Here is a 17,251-nt window from a genome sequence, read left to right on the forward strand (position 1 = left end):
TTATTTTATTTTTAAAAAATATATTTTATTGATTTTTTACAGAGAGGAAGAGAAAGGGATAGAGAGCTAGAAACATCAATGAAAGAGAAACATTGACCAGCTGCCTCTTGCACACCCTCTACTGGGGATGTGCCCGCAACCAAGGTGCATGCCCTTGACCGAGATCGAACCTGGGACCCTTCCCTCCACAGGCCGACCTCTATCCACTGAGCCAAACCGGACTCAGCCACAGCTTTTTTTTTTTTTATCCTTTCATCTACTAATGGGCACTTGGGCTCTTTCCAATTCTTAGCTATTATAAATTGCACTGCTATGAGCATAGGGGTGCATACATTCTTTCTGATTGGTATTTCTGATTTCTTAGGATCTATTCCTAGAAATGGAATCACTGGGCCAAATGCCAGTTTCATATTTAATTTTTTGAGGAAATTCCATACTGTTTTCCATAATGGCTGCACCCATCTACATTCTCATCAGGAATATACTAGGGTTCCCTTTTCTCCGCATCCTCACCAGCACTTGTCAATTGTTGATTTGTTCATTTGTTGATGGTAGCCATTCTGACAGGTGTGATACCTCATTGTCATTTTTAAAAAAATATACTTTTTATTGTTGATAGAATTACAGACATTTCCCATTTCTCCCCTTCCCTCCCTCCCCCCCACCTTCCTTCCCTCTCTCCTTCCCTCCCTTCCTTCCTTTCTCCCTCTTTCCCTCCTTCCTTCTCTCCCAGCCCTTGCCCACTCCCCACTACTCTATTGCCCATGTCCATGGGCTATGCATATTCTATATAATAAAAGCCTAGGTGGTGTCATGCCCTTGTGTGACATCATCACAAGATGGCCACCACAGATGGCAGTCACAAGATGGCTAGCAGGGGAGGGCAGTTGGGGGCGACGGGGAGGCAGGGAATGAAAGTTGGGGGTGACCAGGCTGGCAGAAAAGGGCAGGCCATCAGGTTGGCAGGGGAGGGCAGTAGGGGGCAATCAGGCTGGCAGGGGAGGGCAGTTGGGAGCGATCAGGCTGGCAGGGGAGCAGTTAGGGGGTGATTAGGTTGGCAGGAAGAAGTGGTTAGGAGCCAGCAGTCCCAGATTGTGAGATGTCTGACTGCTGGTGTAGGCCTGATCCCACAGGGGATTGGCAATTGGACATCCCCCAAGGGGTCTCAGATTGCAGAGGGTGCAGGTATGGCTGAGAGACACCCCCTCCCATGCCCAAATTTTGTGCACCAGGCCTCTAGTGTGTGTGTGTATGTATGTATGTATGTAGGGACCAGAATGTCGTAACAACCAGAACAACCAGTGGCTATGACGCCCATTGTGACAAGCAAACTGGCCCAATTGGGGGGTGGAGCCAGCCAGCCAAACTCTCGAGGACCCTCCCCTCAGCCAGCCCCACCCCCGATTGGTCCCCCGACTCCATCAGCCTGCAGCCCCTCTCTCTGAATGGCCTCAGCCTTGATTGCCACCCCTCATCCCAATAGGCGTCAGGGCCAGCTGGCCAACTTCCTGCAACCCCTTCTCCCAGCCAGCCCAATCCCTGATGGGTCCTCATCACCCCAATTGTCCCCCAGCCCCTCCCCCAGCCAGCTCCACCCTCGATTAGCCCCCCCACACACACACACACTCTGATTAGGGGCAGGGCCTGCCAGTCAACCACCCATGGCCCCTCCCCCAGGCCACTTGCCCCCCCACCCCAATCAGGGGCCGGGCCTGCTAACCAATTGTTTGCAGCTCCTTCCCCAAGCTGACCTGGTCCTGATGGAGCCAATCTCCCACCATCTCATCCTGACAGGCCCAGCCCCAATCCGCCAATTGGGACCCAGCTGGCAAGACTCCACCTGTGTATGAATTTGTGCACTGGGCCTCTCGTAAGTATATAAATTCTTTGGTTTATCTTTTCTCGTCCCCCCAACCCCACATTGAGGTATGTCACTCTGTCCCATGCCTCCCTGCTTCAGGTCTTATTTTGTTGGTCAACTCATTTTGTTCATTAGATTCCACAAATAAATAAGATCATGTGATATTTGTCTTTCTTAGTTTGGATTATTTCACTTAGTATAATATTTTTCAGCTCCACCAATGCTGTCCCAAAGGGTTAGAGATCCCTTGGTTTTATAGCTGCATGGTATTCCATAATATAAATGTCCCACAGCTTTTTTATCCACTCATCTACTGATGGGCACTTGGGCTATTTCCAAATCTTAGCTATTGTAAATAATGCTGCATGAACATAGGGATGCATATATTCTTCTGATTGTTTCTTTCTGTGGGGATGGGGGGGGGGGTTGGGATATATTCCTCAAAATGGAATCACTGGATCAAATGGAAGTTCCATTTTTAATTTTTTGAGGAAATTCCATACTGTTTTCCATAAAGGCACCAATCTGCATTCCCACCAGCAGGGCACTAGGGTTCACTTTTCTCCACATCCTCACCAGCACTTGTTTGTTGATTTTTTGATGATAGCCATTCTGACAGTTGTGAAGTGATATTTCATTGTGGTTTTAATTTGCATTTCTCTGATGATTAGTGACTGAGCATTTTTTTTTCATGTGTCTCTTGGCCATCTGTATGTCCACTTTGGAGAAATGTCTATTCAGGTCCTTTGCCTATTTTTTAATTGGATTGTTTGTCTTCCTTCTGTTAAGTTGTATGAGTTCCTTATATATTTCGGATATTAACTCTTTATCAGATGTTTCATTGCCAAATATGTTCTCCTATACAGTGGGCTCCCTTTTCATTGTGTTGATGGTTTCTTTGTTGCACAGAAGCTTTTTATTTTGATGTAGTCTCATTTGTTTCCTTTGCCCTTAGTTTCCTTTGCCCTAGGAGATGTATCTGCAAATATATTGCTATGAGGGATGTCTGAGATTTTGCTGTCTATGGTTTCTTCTAGTATTTTTATGGTTTCACAACTTACATTTAAGTATTTTATCTATTTTAAGTTTATTCTTGTGTATAGTGTAAGTTAGTGGTCTAGTTTCATTATTTTTGCATGTAGCTGTCCAATTTCCCAATACCATTTATTGAAGAGACTATCTTGATTCCATTGTCTACTCTTGCCTCCTTTATTTTTTATTTTTTTAATATATTTTATTGATTTTTTACAGAGAGGAAGGGAGAGAGATAGAGAGCTAGAAACATCGATGAGAGAGAAACATCGACCAGCTGCCTCTTGCACACCCCTTACCGGGGATGTGCCCGCAACCAATGTACATGCCCCTGACTGGAATCGAACCTGGGACCTTTCAGTCCACAGACCGACGCTCTACCACTGAGCCAAACCAGTCTCGGCTCTTGCCTCCTTTAATACAACTTATTTTACATACATCTTTTAAGGCCCTGGCTGGGTCGCTTAGTTGATTGGAATGCCGGTCCCATATACCAAAAGGTTGTGGGTTTGATTCCTGATCAGGGCACATACCTAAGTTGTGGGTTGGATCCCTGTTCAGGGTGTTCAGGAGGCTGCTGATTGATTCTCTCTCTTTCTCTCTTTCTCTCTCTCTCTCTCTCTCTCTCTCTCATCTAAAAATCAATAAACACGTCCTTGGGTAAGGATTAAAATAAAATTTTTTTCAGAACTTATGGGTCTTGTCTTTCTAAGATATCCTCAAGAAATGAGAGAATTTGAATATTTTCATTCTCTAACCTACTAAGGTTTATATCCTATTAAATATTCCAGATTTTTTTTAAAAAAATCTCATCAGTTTGAGAAGATAAAACTTTCAAAAATGTAGTGAATATTCATTCTACATCAGAAAATCTATTACTACAACTCATCATATTAATAAAACAAAAGAGAAAAAATCATTGGTGCCTAACCTTAAGTCACAAAAACTTCATTTTATGTGTTCTAAAGACTTTATAGTTTTATGTTTTACATTTACATCAATGATTCATTTTAAATTAATTTTGTATAAGATGTGAGGCTTAGATTGAGGTTCATTTATTTTGCATATCGAAGTCCAATAGTTTCATTTCTCCACTGAATTGCCTTTGGAATTTTCTCTCGCTTCTCTTACATTTTTCTGAAAGAGATTGTGTAGAATTGGTATTATTTCTTCTTTAAATGTTTGGTAGAATTCACCAGTGAAACCGTGGCAATTTCTACTTCAGAAGGCTTTTAAACAAGAATTCTTTAGTTGTCCAAATAGAGTACTATTTGGACACTTAGTTCACCTTGAGGGGGTTTTGGTAGTTTGGGGTGTTGGGATAGGAAACCCACCATGGGCTCTAGGCACTCCTGCATGCTCTAGGTATGCCCAAAATGTAAAGCTCTGATGATTCTTTATCTGGGCCCTTTCTCAGGACTGTTTTGCTGTGAGCATCACTGAGCTAACATCTCCCTCTCAATACAGAGCCAGTTTTAAAAGAGATAAATTCCCTGAATTCAGTGCTCTTTGGGGCTATACAAATACATTACATGTGTAACATCCATCTAGTCTTAGTTCTATTGCCCCTATGGCCTTAGGAGTTATGTACTTGCCATGCAAATCAACACAAAGCTCATGATGCTTGCTGTGCTGTGAATAATAAACTCCTTCATCTCTGACCTAGGAGTCTTGTGTCCTCTGCAGCCTCCATCAAGCATTAATAGGTTAACTAGTTAGCTTGTAGGTAGGGTAAAATCTCAGACCCTTCATAGTTCTTGACATACAGTGCCAAGACTGACCAGCAGACCCCGATTGACGGATGAATGGATTACTCTGACACAGTGTTTGCTGTGAAAGGGAGGCTAAGGGACTGCCTGGCTATAGCAACCAGACAGCCTTGATTGCCTGACTCTTTAGCCTTTTATTATAGCAGCAGTTTGAGATAAAGTTTATCTTTTAGATACAATCAGTAGGGTAAGTAATCTGGGAGGACACAAGTGTTTGTAGTGTCTTTTAAGCAAAGACACTCAAAGATTTAAGCATAAGGATTCCAGTAGACACCTGTAGGTCTGCTATGCACAGACTTGTTTGGAAAGGTCACTCCCCTAAACCAGAATTCCGATTAACAGGGCAGATGGCCTTCGAACACTTCCCTTTTATCAGAATGTCCTCCTTACAAACTTTCCAACCAAGTCTCATGCTTCCCCACAATATTGTTCGCAGGAAATTGGTTAATCTACAAATTGTCATATTTATATTAGTATTCATCCCCTCAACCCCCTACATAGTATTTCCTTACTGTTGTCCTGCTAATGTCTGCAGAGTCTGGTATCTCTTTTTTCATTTCTGATATTGTTAATTTGTGTTGTCCATTTTGCCCTTTAATTTTGCTAGAGAATTATCCAATGTTAATGATCTTTTCAGAGAAAACAGTTTTGGTTTCATTGACTTTTATTTATGGTTTTTTTTTGTGTGATCAAGTTCATCATTACTATTTCCTTCCTCCTGCTGCTTTGGGGTTATTTTTCACTTTTTAAAAAATTCTTAAGTTGGAAGCTTAAATTATTGATTCAAGACTTCTCTTCTGTATAAACATTTAATGCTGTAAGTTTCCTCCTAAGAAATACTTCTGTTTCCTCTCACAAATTTTGGTATGCTTATATTTTTATTTATAGTCAATTCAAAATATTTGGTAAGTTATGGTTAGTTTGAAATTGATTTTCATGTGCTTATAGATTTTTTCCAGTTATTTTTCCATTGCTGGTTATGATTAGAGAGCATACTTTGTATAATTTCAATTCTTCGTGATTTGTTATGGTTTTTGACCCAGGATACGCTCTATCTTGATGGTGTACGTGCAACTTGAAAGAGTATATATTCTGTTGCTGGGTCAAGTGATCTAAAAATGCCAACTACTCCAGTTAAAGCTGTTGTTCAGTTGTTCTATATTAGCTGATTTTCTACTAGTTCCATTGATTACTGAGAGAAGAATGTTGAGGTCTACAACTATAATTAGGGGTTTGTCTATTTCTCCTTTTGGTTTTGTTTTCGCTGCTTTTTTTTTTTTTTTTTTTTTTTTTAAGATCTGCTGCTTGGTATATATATTTAGGATTGCATGTGTTCTTAGTAAATTGAACCTTTTCTGTTTCCATGCTTTCTTTATCCCCAGTAATTTTCATAACTTTGAAGTCTACTTTGATATTAATATAGTCATTCCAGCTTTTGTTTGGTTATTATTTGCACGGGTATATATATATATACTTTTAGACCCATCATTTTATTTTAATTTACCTATATCATTATATTTGAAGTGAGTTTCTTGTAGAGAGCATATAGTTGGAAATGTTTAAAAAATATGTCCTGGCCGAAACCGGTTTGGCTCAGTGGATAGAGCATCGGCCTGCGGACTGAAAGGTCCCGGGTTCGATTCAGGACAAGGGCATGAACATTGGTTGCGGGCACATCTCAGTGGGGGGTGCGCAGGAGGCAGCTGGTCGATGTTTCTCTCTCATCAATGTTTCTATCTCTCTATCCCTCTCCCTTCTTCTCTGTAAAAAATCAATAAAATATATTAAAAAAAATATGTTCTGAGTATATCTGTCGTTTAATTTGGGTATTTAAAACATTTACACGTATTGAAATTATTGTTGTGTTTGAATTTAGGTCTATCTTTTTTTGTCTTCTGCTTGTTTTTGTCTGTTTTTAATCCCTGTTTTTCCTTCCTTTTTTTCTTTTGGGCTATTTGAACATATTTTTGTACTTCACTTTAATTTTCCTATTGTATTTCTTACAAAACATTTGCATATTTTGTTTTGTTTTGTAGTTATTACTGTAGATTTGGTCTCAAATTGATTATCAAAATTTCCCCAAACAGAAAAAACCTCAAAGATTTGTTGCCACTAAATTATCCAGAGAATGTTTCACAAATCATTTTGTGTTTTTCAGAGACTTAGAAGCATGAATAGACTGTTGAACCTCAGAGGGAAGGTAGGGGAGAGTGGGTGGGAAGAGATCTACCAATGAACTTGTATGCATATATGCATAACCTGTGGTCACAGTCAATGGGGTGTTGAGGGCCTGGGGTGGGAGTGGGGAAAGAGATGGAAGAGGTTAATGGAGGAATAGGAAGACCTATGTAATACTTTCAACAATAAAGATCTAAAATAATAATAATAATTTCAGGTTTTCTAAGAATTTCCAGGTAAATGCACAGCCTTCTAAGGGAAACAGATTGAAGGGTGCAATGTTCATGCTAATGTGTAAATCCTACTCACATTAGTTCAAATTGGCCTTAGACTTGCATATCTTCTATTTTCATCAGACTTGGCTTACTTTACTTGAGATCATGAAAAACTTCCCTAAAGCAAGCTCTTCTGCCTGGATTCTCTTTCCCTGTTAGCAATGCTTTCTTGCTGAAAGCCAAGGTTCAAATATTGAAGTGTGCCGAGGTGCCCACTTAATTAAGTAGGAATTAACATTATTATACATATCAATACAAATAAACATCTTTTATACATTTCTAATAGGAAGAAAAACCAAAATCTTCCCCCCCCCCCCCCCGCCCCCCAAGGATGGCTCTGGACAAACCATCATTAAGAAATAAAATAAAAATAAATTTAAAAAAAATCATTATTAACAGAGAAAGAAAATAGAAAAGTTTTGATCTTTTAAATAGTTTACATCCCCGGTAGGGGGTGTGTAAGAGGCAGCTGGTCAGTGTTTCTCTCTCATTGACGTTTCTAGCTCTCTCTCTCTCTCCCTTCCTCTCTGTAAAAAATCAATAAAAATATATTTAAAAAAAAGTTTACAGTATATACTTATCTTTCGGTAATCTGTAGCGACATAACTCCATGTAAACATTCAGGAAAAGGGGAATGCTTTGTCATGACTTATGAAATAATAAATTTGGGCTCTGGTTACTGAATTTTATTTACAACTCTTTTATACATTAGTTAACAATTATCTTACTTCCTTTATTTATTTATTTTTTAAAATATATTTTATTGATTTTTTACAGAGAGGAAGGGAGAGAGATAGAGAGCCAGAAACGCCAACGAGAGAGAAACATCGACCAGCCGCCTCCTGCGCACCCCCTACCTGGGATGAGCCCGCAACCAATGCACATGTCCTTGACCGGAATCGAACCTGGGACCTTTCAGTCCACAGACCGACGCTCTACCACTGAGCCAAACCGGTTTCGGCTATCTTACTTCCTTTAACAATAGCTCTTGAATAACAAAATAAATTGTCAGCAAATTCAACCATAAATTAAAAAATTAAGTGAAAAATACTCTTGAAGTTTCATAAACGCAAGTGTAGTAATCTATTTGTATATATACTGATTACAGTGTATGTTCTTTGTGTAAGGTAAAATAAGATTATTCCCTTGCCATTGTTGCAAGTTTGTAAACTTTATGAAAGGTTTTACTATTTTCCCCAGCTTAATTAACGTGCACTTCAGTTGAACACAACAGACAATAATGGTATTATTAGTGAGCTGTGGTAAAATAAATGGTCATGACCACTCAGCAGATCATGTAAACCTAAAATATGCCCCAGACCTTCCAGTCTCAACCTGTAGATCTCATTATTAAATAATTTAGAAAGAACTATTAAAGATGACTTCATGAGCAGGCTGAACTTTGCCACTTTGCCAGTCACAAACGCATATATTTTTGCCTTTAAAAAGAAAAAATAAATAAATAAATAAAAAGAAACAATACTATTCATTTCCAATGAGACTAGGTGTAAGGGAAAAACAAAAATAAAGCCATGGATTTTGTTGTTGTTGTTAATCCTCACATGAGGGTATTTTTTTCCACTGATTTTTTTAGGGAGTGGAAGGAAGGATAGAAACATTGATGTGAGAGAGACACATTAATTGATTGCCTCCTGCATGCACTCTGACCAGGGCTAGGGATTAAGCCTACAACCGAGGTACATGCCCTTGACTGGAATTGAACCTGAGACCCTTCAGTCCATAGTCCCATGCTCTATCCACTGGTCCAAACCAGCTAGAGCAAGCCATGAATATTTTTAAGTTGCGCTATATTATTTTAACTATTTAATTTAAAAAAGTTTAATTACCAGCCGAAACCGGTTTGGCTCAGTGGTAGAGCGTCGGTCTGCGAACTGAAAGGTCCCGGGTTCGATTCCGGTCAAGGGCATGTACCTTGGTTGCGGGCACATCCCCGGTAGGGGGTGTGCAAGAGGCAACTGGTGGATGTTTCTCTCTCATCGATGTTTCTAGCTCTCTATCTTTCTCCCTTTCTCTCTGTAAAAAATCAATAAAATATATTAAAAAAATAAATAAATAAAAATAAAAAGTTTAATTACCAGATCAGTGCACCATTTTTTTTTTTTTTTATCCTCACTGGAGGATATGTTTGTTTGTTTGCTTATGTTTTAGAGAGAGAGGAAGTGAGAGGGGGCAGAGAGAGAGAAACATCAACTGGGGATCAAAACCAAAACCTTTTTGGCAATACTGGACGACACTCCAACCAGCTGAGCCACCTGGCCATGGCAAGTGCACCAGTTCTTGCTTAAATATGTAATACCTTTGAAAGTATAATAGATTAAAATAATCTTAAAAAATAAGCCAGAGGTAAAAATGAATAGACCTGAACAGCTGGACAGAAATGGAATAATTTCCAATCAGTGACCATTAATGGGCATACTCATTTAATATAGCAGGTTTTAACATCCATTTAACAATTCTTTAAACAGGCACTTGATAGAGTACTTTTTAGCTATCATATTCAATAGAGAGGCATCACAGACACAAAAAGTATTTCTTTATTATTAAGGATTCAAGATGGCAACTACTTAGATTCCATTGCCAATATGGATTATAACAAATCCAGTGAGTATTTTGTTTTTCAATTATTCATAGAAAATTTAATCCTGATTAAGTATCCTTGGGCAGGAATTCATAGGTAGTTGATGACTGAAACCAACATTTATGTGAAATGCTTCTATTAATTTAATCTCGTGTATATGGCTTAATTATGATTGGGGATTCAATGTAAGAGAAATGAATTATATCAGGATTAAAATTAGTACCATATGGCACAGTATTTTTTCCTTGTTTTTTAACTTGTAAAACTACTTGTCCCTTTACCTAAATGCTCAGGTTTTAAAACCCTTTATCCTTAAAACACATGTAATGTATCTAATTTTATTTTTCATAAACTGTTCAAAACTCTTTGCTAATCAAACTAAAACTGTAATTAGAGCAAAATGTTAGAAGAAAATGGAGAAAACCCCACCCACGAATAAATAAAAGCTTATTCATTTAACTATGAATATATTTTATATTTATTTTCTGAATTTTACTTTCAATTCCTTTAAACTCCAATATGAAATGCATTTTCTTTAAAGCATAAAAAAGCAGTTTTTAATCAGTATACTACACTGATTTCATAACTGGACTTAGTTCAGATATGCATAAGAAAGTAATCATTTAACTGATTACTTTTTATAAGACTATCAAACCTGAGTTAACTATTGACATAAAATAAGGCATTATAAGCAGTGAATCTCTTACCAAAATATAATTCTTTTCCATCTTTATTTCCATGTGAAATCACATAAATCACCTTATAACAATACTCTTCAAAGTTTAAGTATTTTTCAAAACATTTCATTTATTTCCCTTTTCAGTTTTGGTACTGCTTAAATGCAGTTGTATAAATAACATGCTCTGTTTTCTATGTTCAATTTTTCATACCAAAAGTATGAAAAAAAAAAGTCAGTGTATTTGGATCCTTATTGCACTCTGATTAATCAATTCACTTTTCCTTTAAGAAAATCAAGTATCAGAAGTGAGGCCGACTTTTGTGTCCAGAGGATATGGTCAGTGGTAGTGTTACTGAGGAGAGTGAAGAAACTTCCCAGTACAGACTGTGGGACAGAAAGAGTCTGTAGAGAATAACCATGGAAATAGACTGGCAAAGGATAACACCTATCGTAATAATCTGAAAAAAACAGAAAGAGAATGTTTTTATTGCATGCAAAACAGAGAATTCAATTAATCACAAACCTGTACGTACTTTATACATACATATAGGATATTGCCAAAGTAGGCTTACAGTTGTTCATATGGAAAATAGCATCATCATTAATAAATAATATAATAAACCCTGGGCTTTGTGTACTCACAACTGTAAACCTACTTTGCCCCACCCTGTATATGTACACACACTATCCTCCATCTCGCCATGGGTACATTTTATCAAATTCATTTTCAATAGGAAAATATGACTAATGTTCAGACCTGTGATTGTTCAAAGGTTAAATTCCTTTAACATTTTATAGACACTAAAATAAGACAGAAAAGAATAATATGCTATGCCATTCTCTCCTTACGGTGCATACACTACGGAAAGTAATGAGAAAAACCAGGCTCCTGGCTAGTTTAGCAATGGGAATAAAACATGCCCCGGAGTCCTTTAAAAAATCCTCAAGTTGCTTCTCTATTTTTGTAGACCCCCTTCCTGTCTACTTACTCTTTGTAAATACCTTAGGCTCAAGACACATTTGTGAGTTCAAGCAAATATTGCACTACTTTGAAGGGCTTTTGCAGAACTCCACTTTGAAATGATGAGCTGTTCACCAACAAGGTAGGTATCAACACAATCAAAATGCGGCATACCCGAGCCAAGACCGGTTTGGCTCAATGGATAGAGCGTCGGCTTGGGGACTGAAAGGTCCCGGGTTCGATCCCAGTCAAGGGCATGTACCTTGGTTGCGGGCACATATCTAGTAGGGGGTGTTCAAGAGGCAGCTGATCGATGTCTATCTCTCATCGATGTTTCTAACTCTATCTCTCTCTCTTCCTCTCTGTAGAAAATCAATAAAATATATTTAAAAAAAAAAAATGTGGCATACCCGAAAGTGGCACTCCAGTCCAGTCTGTTAAAGCAACTAGGCTGATTTTTATAAATCTATCTTGATTTTTACTATTACACAGCAAAAAAGTTTGTCATATTTCTTAACAAAGATGTGCTATGAATCCTCTAATTTATGCATGGCTCTATGAAATAGGTTACAATATGCATAACAAAGCTATTTTCCATCATTTTGCTTATAAACTAAATTTAAAAATTTGTCTTTTATATTTTAAACTTTTAAATTATACCCTCCCCAGTTCGGCATTTTGTTTCAAAGTTTTATTTTGAAGAGCTCAAGAAGCCTCTGAAAGGATAAACAGGCCCAATAAAAATTACCAAAAACTATCTTGCTCATATATACTACTTACCTTATCTCTTTGGTAGTCATTAAACATTAAAGATATGCATGCAAGAACTGGGTGGCATAAAAACCACAAGACACAGCCCTGAAACAAAAGAAAAGTCAAGTTAAGTGAAGCTATGTCTTTATTTTCAGAATGTACCAGATAAAACACAGTTCGCATATTTAAGAGATCTTAATTGAAATCAACTAGACTTTAGAGAATTTGCAATAAAAAGGTAGAAATAAATTTGCTGTTGCTACTTTGTTCCTAATCAAATTTTCTACAGTATTTAAAATCTTAAATCTACATTTGGACATTCTGATACACTATGAATACATTAAGTAACAAATTATTGATAGTAATTGAGAAAAATCAATGTACAAATGGATATTTCTGTAAAAAAAAAAAGAATGTATATTCATATTTTTAAAAATATATTTCTATTGATTTCAGAGAGTAAGGGAGGAGAGAGAGATAGAAACATCAACAATGAGAGAGAATCACTGATTATCTGCCTCTTAACATTTCCCACACTGAGGGATCGAGCTCACAACCCAGGCATGTGACTTGACCAGAAATTGAACTGTGACCTCCAGGTTTATAGATCGATGCTCAAATACTGAGCCACACCGGCCAGGCTGTATAGTCATATTTGTGTGTGTTATAAACACACACACAAACACACACACACACACACACACACACACACAAAGAAAAAGAAATTGTGAAAGAATACACAAAAAAGTGACTGATGGTGGTTACCTGTTTGAGAGTGTTAGTACAAAAGAGAGTCGAACTAGGCAGGTAAGAATGGAAAACTTTTTAACATTATACTTTTCAAAGATCTTTTTTCTATTTTTCTTAAAACCTCGGCAACATATTCTCTTTTCCAAAATTAAATTTGAAATAAAATAAGTTAATAAATAATAATTGTTGAGATGCTTAGTATATTGAAAATAAGAAAAATAAAGATGTAGAAAAATGTGATTACTATGCTACCATTTATATAAAATAGAGGGAAAAACATACAATTATATATTTAAAAATTCTCTGGGAGGATAAATTAAAACAGCAGTGATTATATGAGGTGATAATTGAGTGGATGAAAGACAGCGAAGAAACATGTTTTGCTAATCTTTAAATACTTTTGAACGTTTGAACCCATTCAAAAAGTTAAATTATAATATATAAAAATAAATGTTTAAGTTCAATGAAAGACTTTGATATTGTTTTAAACATAAAACAAAGAAGAAATTTAGTTTTTAAACATCTTAAATACGTAAACACTTTTCAAACAATAAGCACTGCTTTCCCTGTAAAAATTTGGAAGGTAAATGGCCTTTTCTTGCCTGTTTGGTGCTCAGAGCCTGAAGGTGTTTTTGGGCTGCAGCCACTTTAAACTGTGCACCAGAAATAAAATAAAGGAGTCTGGCCCTTCTTCCCCCGCGGCCTCGGGCTCCTCAGAGGTTTCTATGGAGCAGGGTGGGCTGAGGAACAACTCATCAGAGTGCTATTAAAGTTGCCAAAATGAAGGAAAATGGATTCTTTCAATCTGACAGGAAAACATAACCTTCTACAGAGGAAGGCTTGCAGAGTCACTGCCCAACCTCTCTCCTGGTCTTCCCTTTTATTAGATGCATATAGAAAAAAAAAATTAACTTAGCTTTTAGATCTCACTATCATATGAAGGGCAGTGTGGCGGGAATAAAGTGAACATCTCATATGGAGGTAGTGAAATGGCTAAAACATAATATGGACTCAGCTTCCTGTTCCATCTGCTTATGCAATGGATAGCTCCTCACACTTTGTTTTAAATCACTGCACAATTCTGAGTAACAGTATCTAGTAATAGTCAATTAGTGTTTTTTGAGAAATGTAAACTGTATTCTAATTTTTAAAAAATCTTAAAATTCGGATACTACAGAAAAATATCAACTCCCTACTGGTAAATAAATCATGAACCAGACAAAAATGACCTGCCAAAAATTACATGGAAACCACTGTTCTACGGGTTCTATAAAATGAGGATAGTATCATCCACATGTCATAGGTTGTGAAGATTAAATGAGTTGAAGCATATGAAGGGCTTACAGGAGTGCCTGGCACATAATAAAAGTTTAAGGAGTGTTGGCATGTACAATAGTTGCCTATATACTTTCTAAAAGAAAGCAGAACAGCCCTAACCTGTTTGGCTCAATGGATAGAGCGTCGGCCCGCGGACTGAAAGGTCCCAGGTTCGATTCCGGTCAAGGGCATGTACCTGGTTGTGGGCAGGAGGCAGCTGATCGATGTTTCTCTCTCATCGATGCTTTTCTCTATCCTTCTCCCTTCCTTTCTTTAAAAAAATCAATAAAATACATTTTTTTAAAAAAGAAAAAGTAAGCAGAACAAAGCTGATAATTAGAAGCCATTTTCTAACCAAACCCATACTTTGGCGAAAGTGATGTAGAACTCTCTTTTCAGGGTACTTCTCTCCACTGTGATGATTTGGTAGAGTCCACAGCCTAATGACAATGCCAGGCAAATTCTTAAAATGATTAGCAGGATCCCTGCTAAGTTGTGGTGTGAATAATAGCTGTGAGGACTGGTCTCTCCAAACTGTTCCCAAAGTAGCAAAATACTCTGAAAAAAAAAATTTTTTTTGAAAAAAAAATCATATCTGCTTACAATAAAGTACTTTTCAACAATTTTAAACATCCATTTAAACTCACCAACATTCCTAAGGGGTTCTAAGATTTATCAGACTATAAAGTTGCCAGTTAATAAAGCACAAGCAGTCTTTTCCTTACTGATACCCTAAGCTAGAGAAAATGGATTACCAAATGAGACCACATACAAAAGATAAAAAATGCTACTGCTATCATGACTCAAGTAAGATACCTGTAAGGATAAAAATAAGTTGAAATGATTAAGAGAATAAATATAAACTTTTTTCCAAATCCATCTTTTTCTTCAACACCATATTTGAAATCAAACTGTCTTGCATTCAAGACTATTTCAAAATAACTTTCAAATATCTCAGTATTTTTTGTAATCCAGAAATAAACAAGTTAGAATTGCTGATTAAGATTTTACTCTTTTTCCATGGTAACCTTCCTGGGTAAAGGAGACTATATTTTTAATATTCATTATAAGCCACCAAGAGCAGTTACTTATCCTTCTTTTTCTCCCATATTGTTACTGTGAAAGTAAAAAGCTCAGCTAGTTTCTTATCAAGCTGTTCTATTTATTGCTACTCAGTAGAAATCTGTGTTCATATTTCTTCCATCTTTACCAAACATCAATTACTTAAATAAATTACTATAATAATCAGTAAGCCTCTGTGCTTCCTCACTTGCCAACCCAGATCTCAGAATCGCGTCTTCCGTGGTTTCCAAAATATTCTTATCAAAACTCAAGTATTAATTCCAATTCTTAGACTTTATTAACCAGCAACCTCTTCTTTTTCTCATTCTCAAATCTTGCTACTCTTCTTGATAGGTGATCTCCTTTGTTATCTGGCACACACGAATTTCCTTCTTGGACTAAGTATTTGCTCTGTATTACTAAAAATGTTACTCCTCCACTCCACCTAATTGTACCCATCTGATTTTTTACTCACATTTCTTTTTATTATTATTACATTTATTGGGGTGACATTGGTTAATAGGATCAAACAGGTTTCAGGTGTGGGTTTCTGTTATAAGATGTGTATATTGCTCTATGTGCCAACCATCCAAAGTCAAATCATCTGTCACGATATATTGCAACCCACTCACCCCTTATCCTCTCATCCTCCATTTCTAAAATTAACTTTTACAACAAAAAGTGCTATTATAGAATTACCATTTTCTGCTATCTATGTGAGGTAATGAATATGTTTATAATCGTCTCACAGTGTGTGTGCGTGTGTGTATATATATATAAATATAGCAAAACATCAAGTTGTGCATCTTAAATATATATAATTTCTACTTGTCAATTAAACTGCAATAAAGCAGAAAAAAAAACCCTACCAATTCCCATGATTCACATGTTTACAATTCAAACTCCCATATTTTCATATATGCATGTGAATACATGACTTATGGAATATACATAAGTATTCATATAGTCTCTGGTTGCCTGTATCATTCACCTTGTCTGAGTTGTTGAGTACCAGGGCTAGCTCTAATGTATTCTTCACAAATGCTCACATACAATCTAAGGTAGTGTTATAATCTCAATTCTTAATTTGTATTTGTCCAGGATAGTCAAGTTAAATCACAATAAAATAATAAAATTTAAATTTTTAGCTGAAACCAGTTTGGCTCAGTGGTAGAGCGTCGGTCTGCGTACTGAAAGGTCCCAGGTTCGATTCTGGTCAAGGGCATATACCTGGGCATATACCTGGGTTGCGGGCACATCCCCAGTGGGGGGTGTGCAGGAGGCAGCTGGTCGATGTTTCTCTCTCATCGATGTTTCTAGCTCTCTATCTCTCTCCCTTCCTCTCTGTAAAAAATCAATAAATATATATATAAATTTTAAAAAAGTTATTCATTGAGAAATGAGAATTTAACCTGATATTAACACTCTACTCCACAAATACTGAGTCAAACACATTAAGTTGTAGAATCTTGTCTTTGTTTTAATTACTTTTAATTCAACTTTTAATCTTTATTGTTGAAAGTGTTACATATGTTTCCATTTTCCCCCCACTGACCGCTTCTAGTCTCCCACCCTCCAACCTTCACCACACAATTGAATGTGTTCATGGATTATGCATATATGCATACAAGTTCTTGGGCTAATCTCTTCCCACCCACCCATCCCCACTTTCTTTCTCATTAGCCTTCCCTTCGTGGCATTATATTCTTTCTAAATACCACTATCTGTGATAGTCTCTTTCTAAATTCAATCATGTAAATTCAAGACACCTACTTAATTCGGCACCTACTGTACTTACTAAATACTAGAAGTACAGGGAAGAATGAAACACAGACCTTATCATTCCTTAATGAATTTTGCAGCTATTTAATGCATTAAAATTTAGATTATGTCATTGTCAGACCCCAGATGTATATTTCATTTTTATCTATAGTCAATGATGGTTACAAACTCAGTACAAATTTTTATGTTTGTACCTTTCTCCTTAATTTTTATAAAGCCATTGCACACAGGCA

The 17,251-nt window shown here is 36.9% G+C and overlaps 1 protein-coding gene across 2 annotated transcripts in view; it reads right to left on the bottom strand.

Annotated features, from left to right (window-relative positions):
* Positions 1 to 9,652: 9,652 nt before the first annotated feature.
* GPR180 (G protein-coupled receptor 180) overlaps positions 9,653 to 17,251 on the bottom strand; it is a 32,505-nt gene continuing 24,906 nt past the window's right edge. For both annotated transcript variants that reach the window (XM_084876728.1, XM_084876729.1), the window contains 3 exons: positions 14,541 to 14,732; positions 12,135 to 12,212; positions 9,653 to 10,851 (listed from right to left, as the gene is read on the bottom strand). In XM_084876728.1, the coding sequence (XP_084732854.1) occupies positions 10,693 to 10,851; positions 12,135 to 12,212; positions 14,541 to 14,732 (429 nt within the window). In that variant the 3' untranslated portion in view covers positions 9,653 to 10,692. The remainder of the gene's footprint in view (positions 10,852 to 12,134; positions 12,213 to 14,540; positions 14,733 to 17,251) is intronic.

The sequence above is a fragment of the Pipistrellus hanaki genome, assembly GCF_964339955.1.
Source record: "Pipistrellus hanaki genome assembly, chromosome: 3".
Taxonomy (NCBI): domain Eukaryota; kingdom Metazoa; phylum Chordata; class Mammalia; order Chiroptera; family Vespertilionidae; genus Pipistrellus; species Pipistrellus hanaki.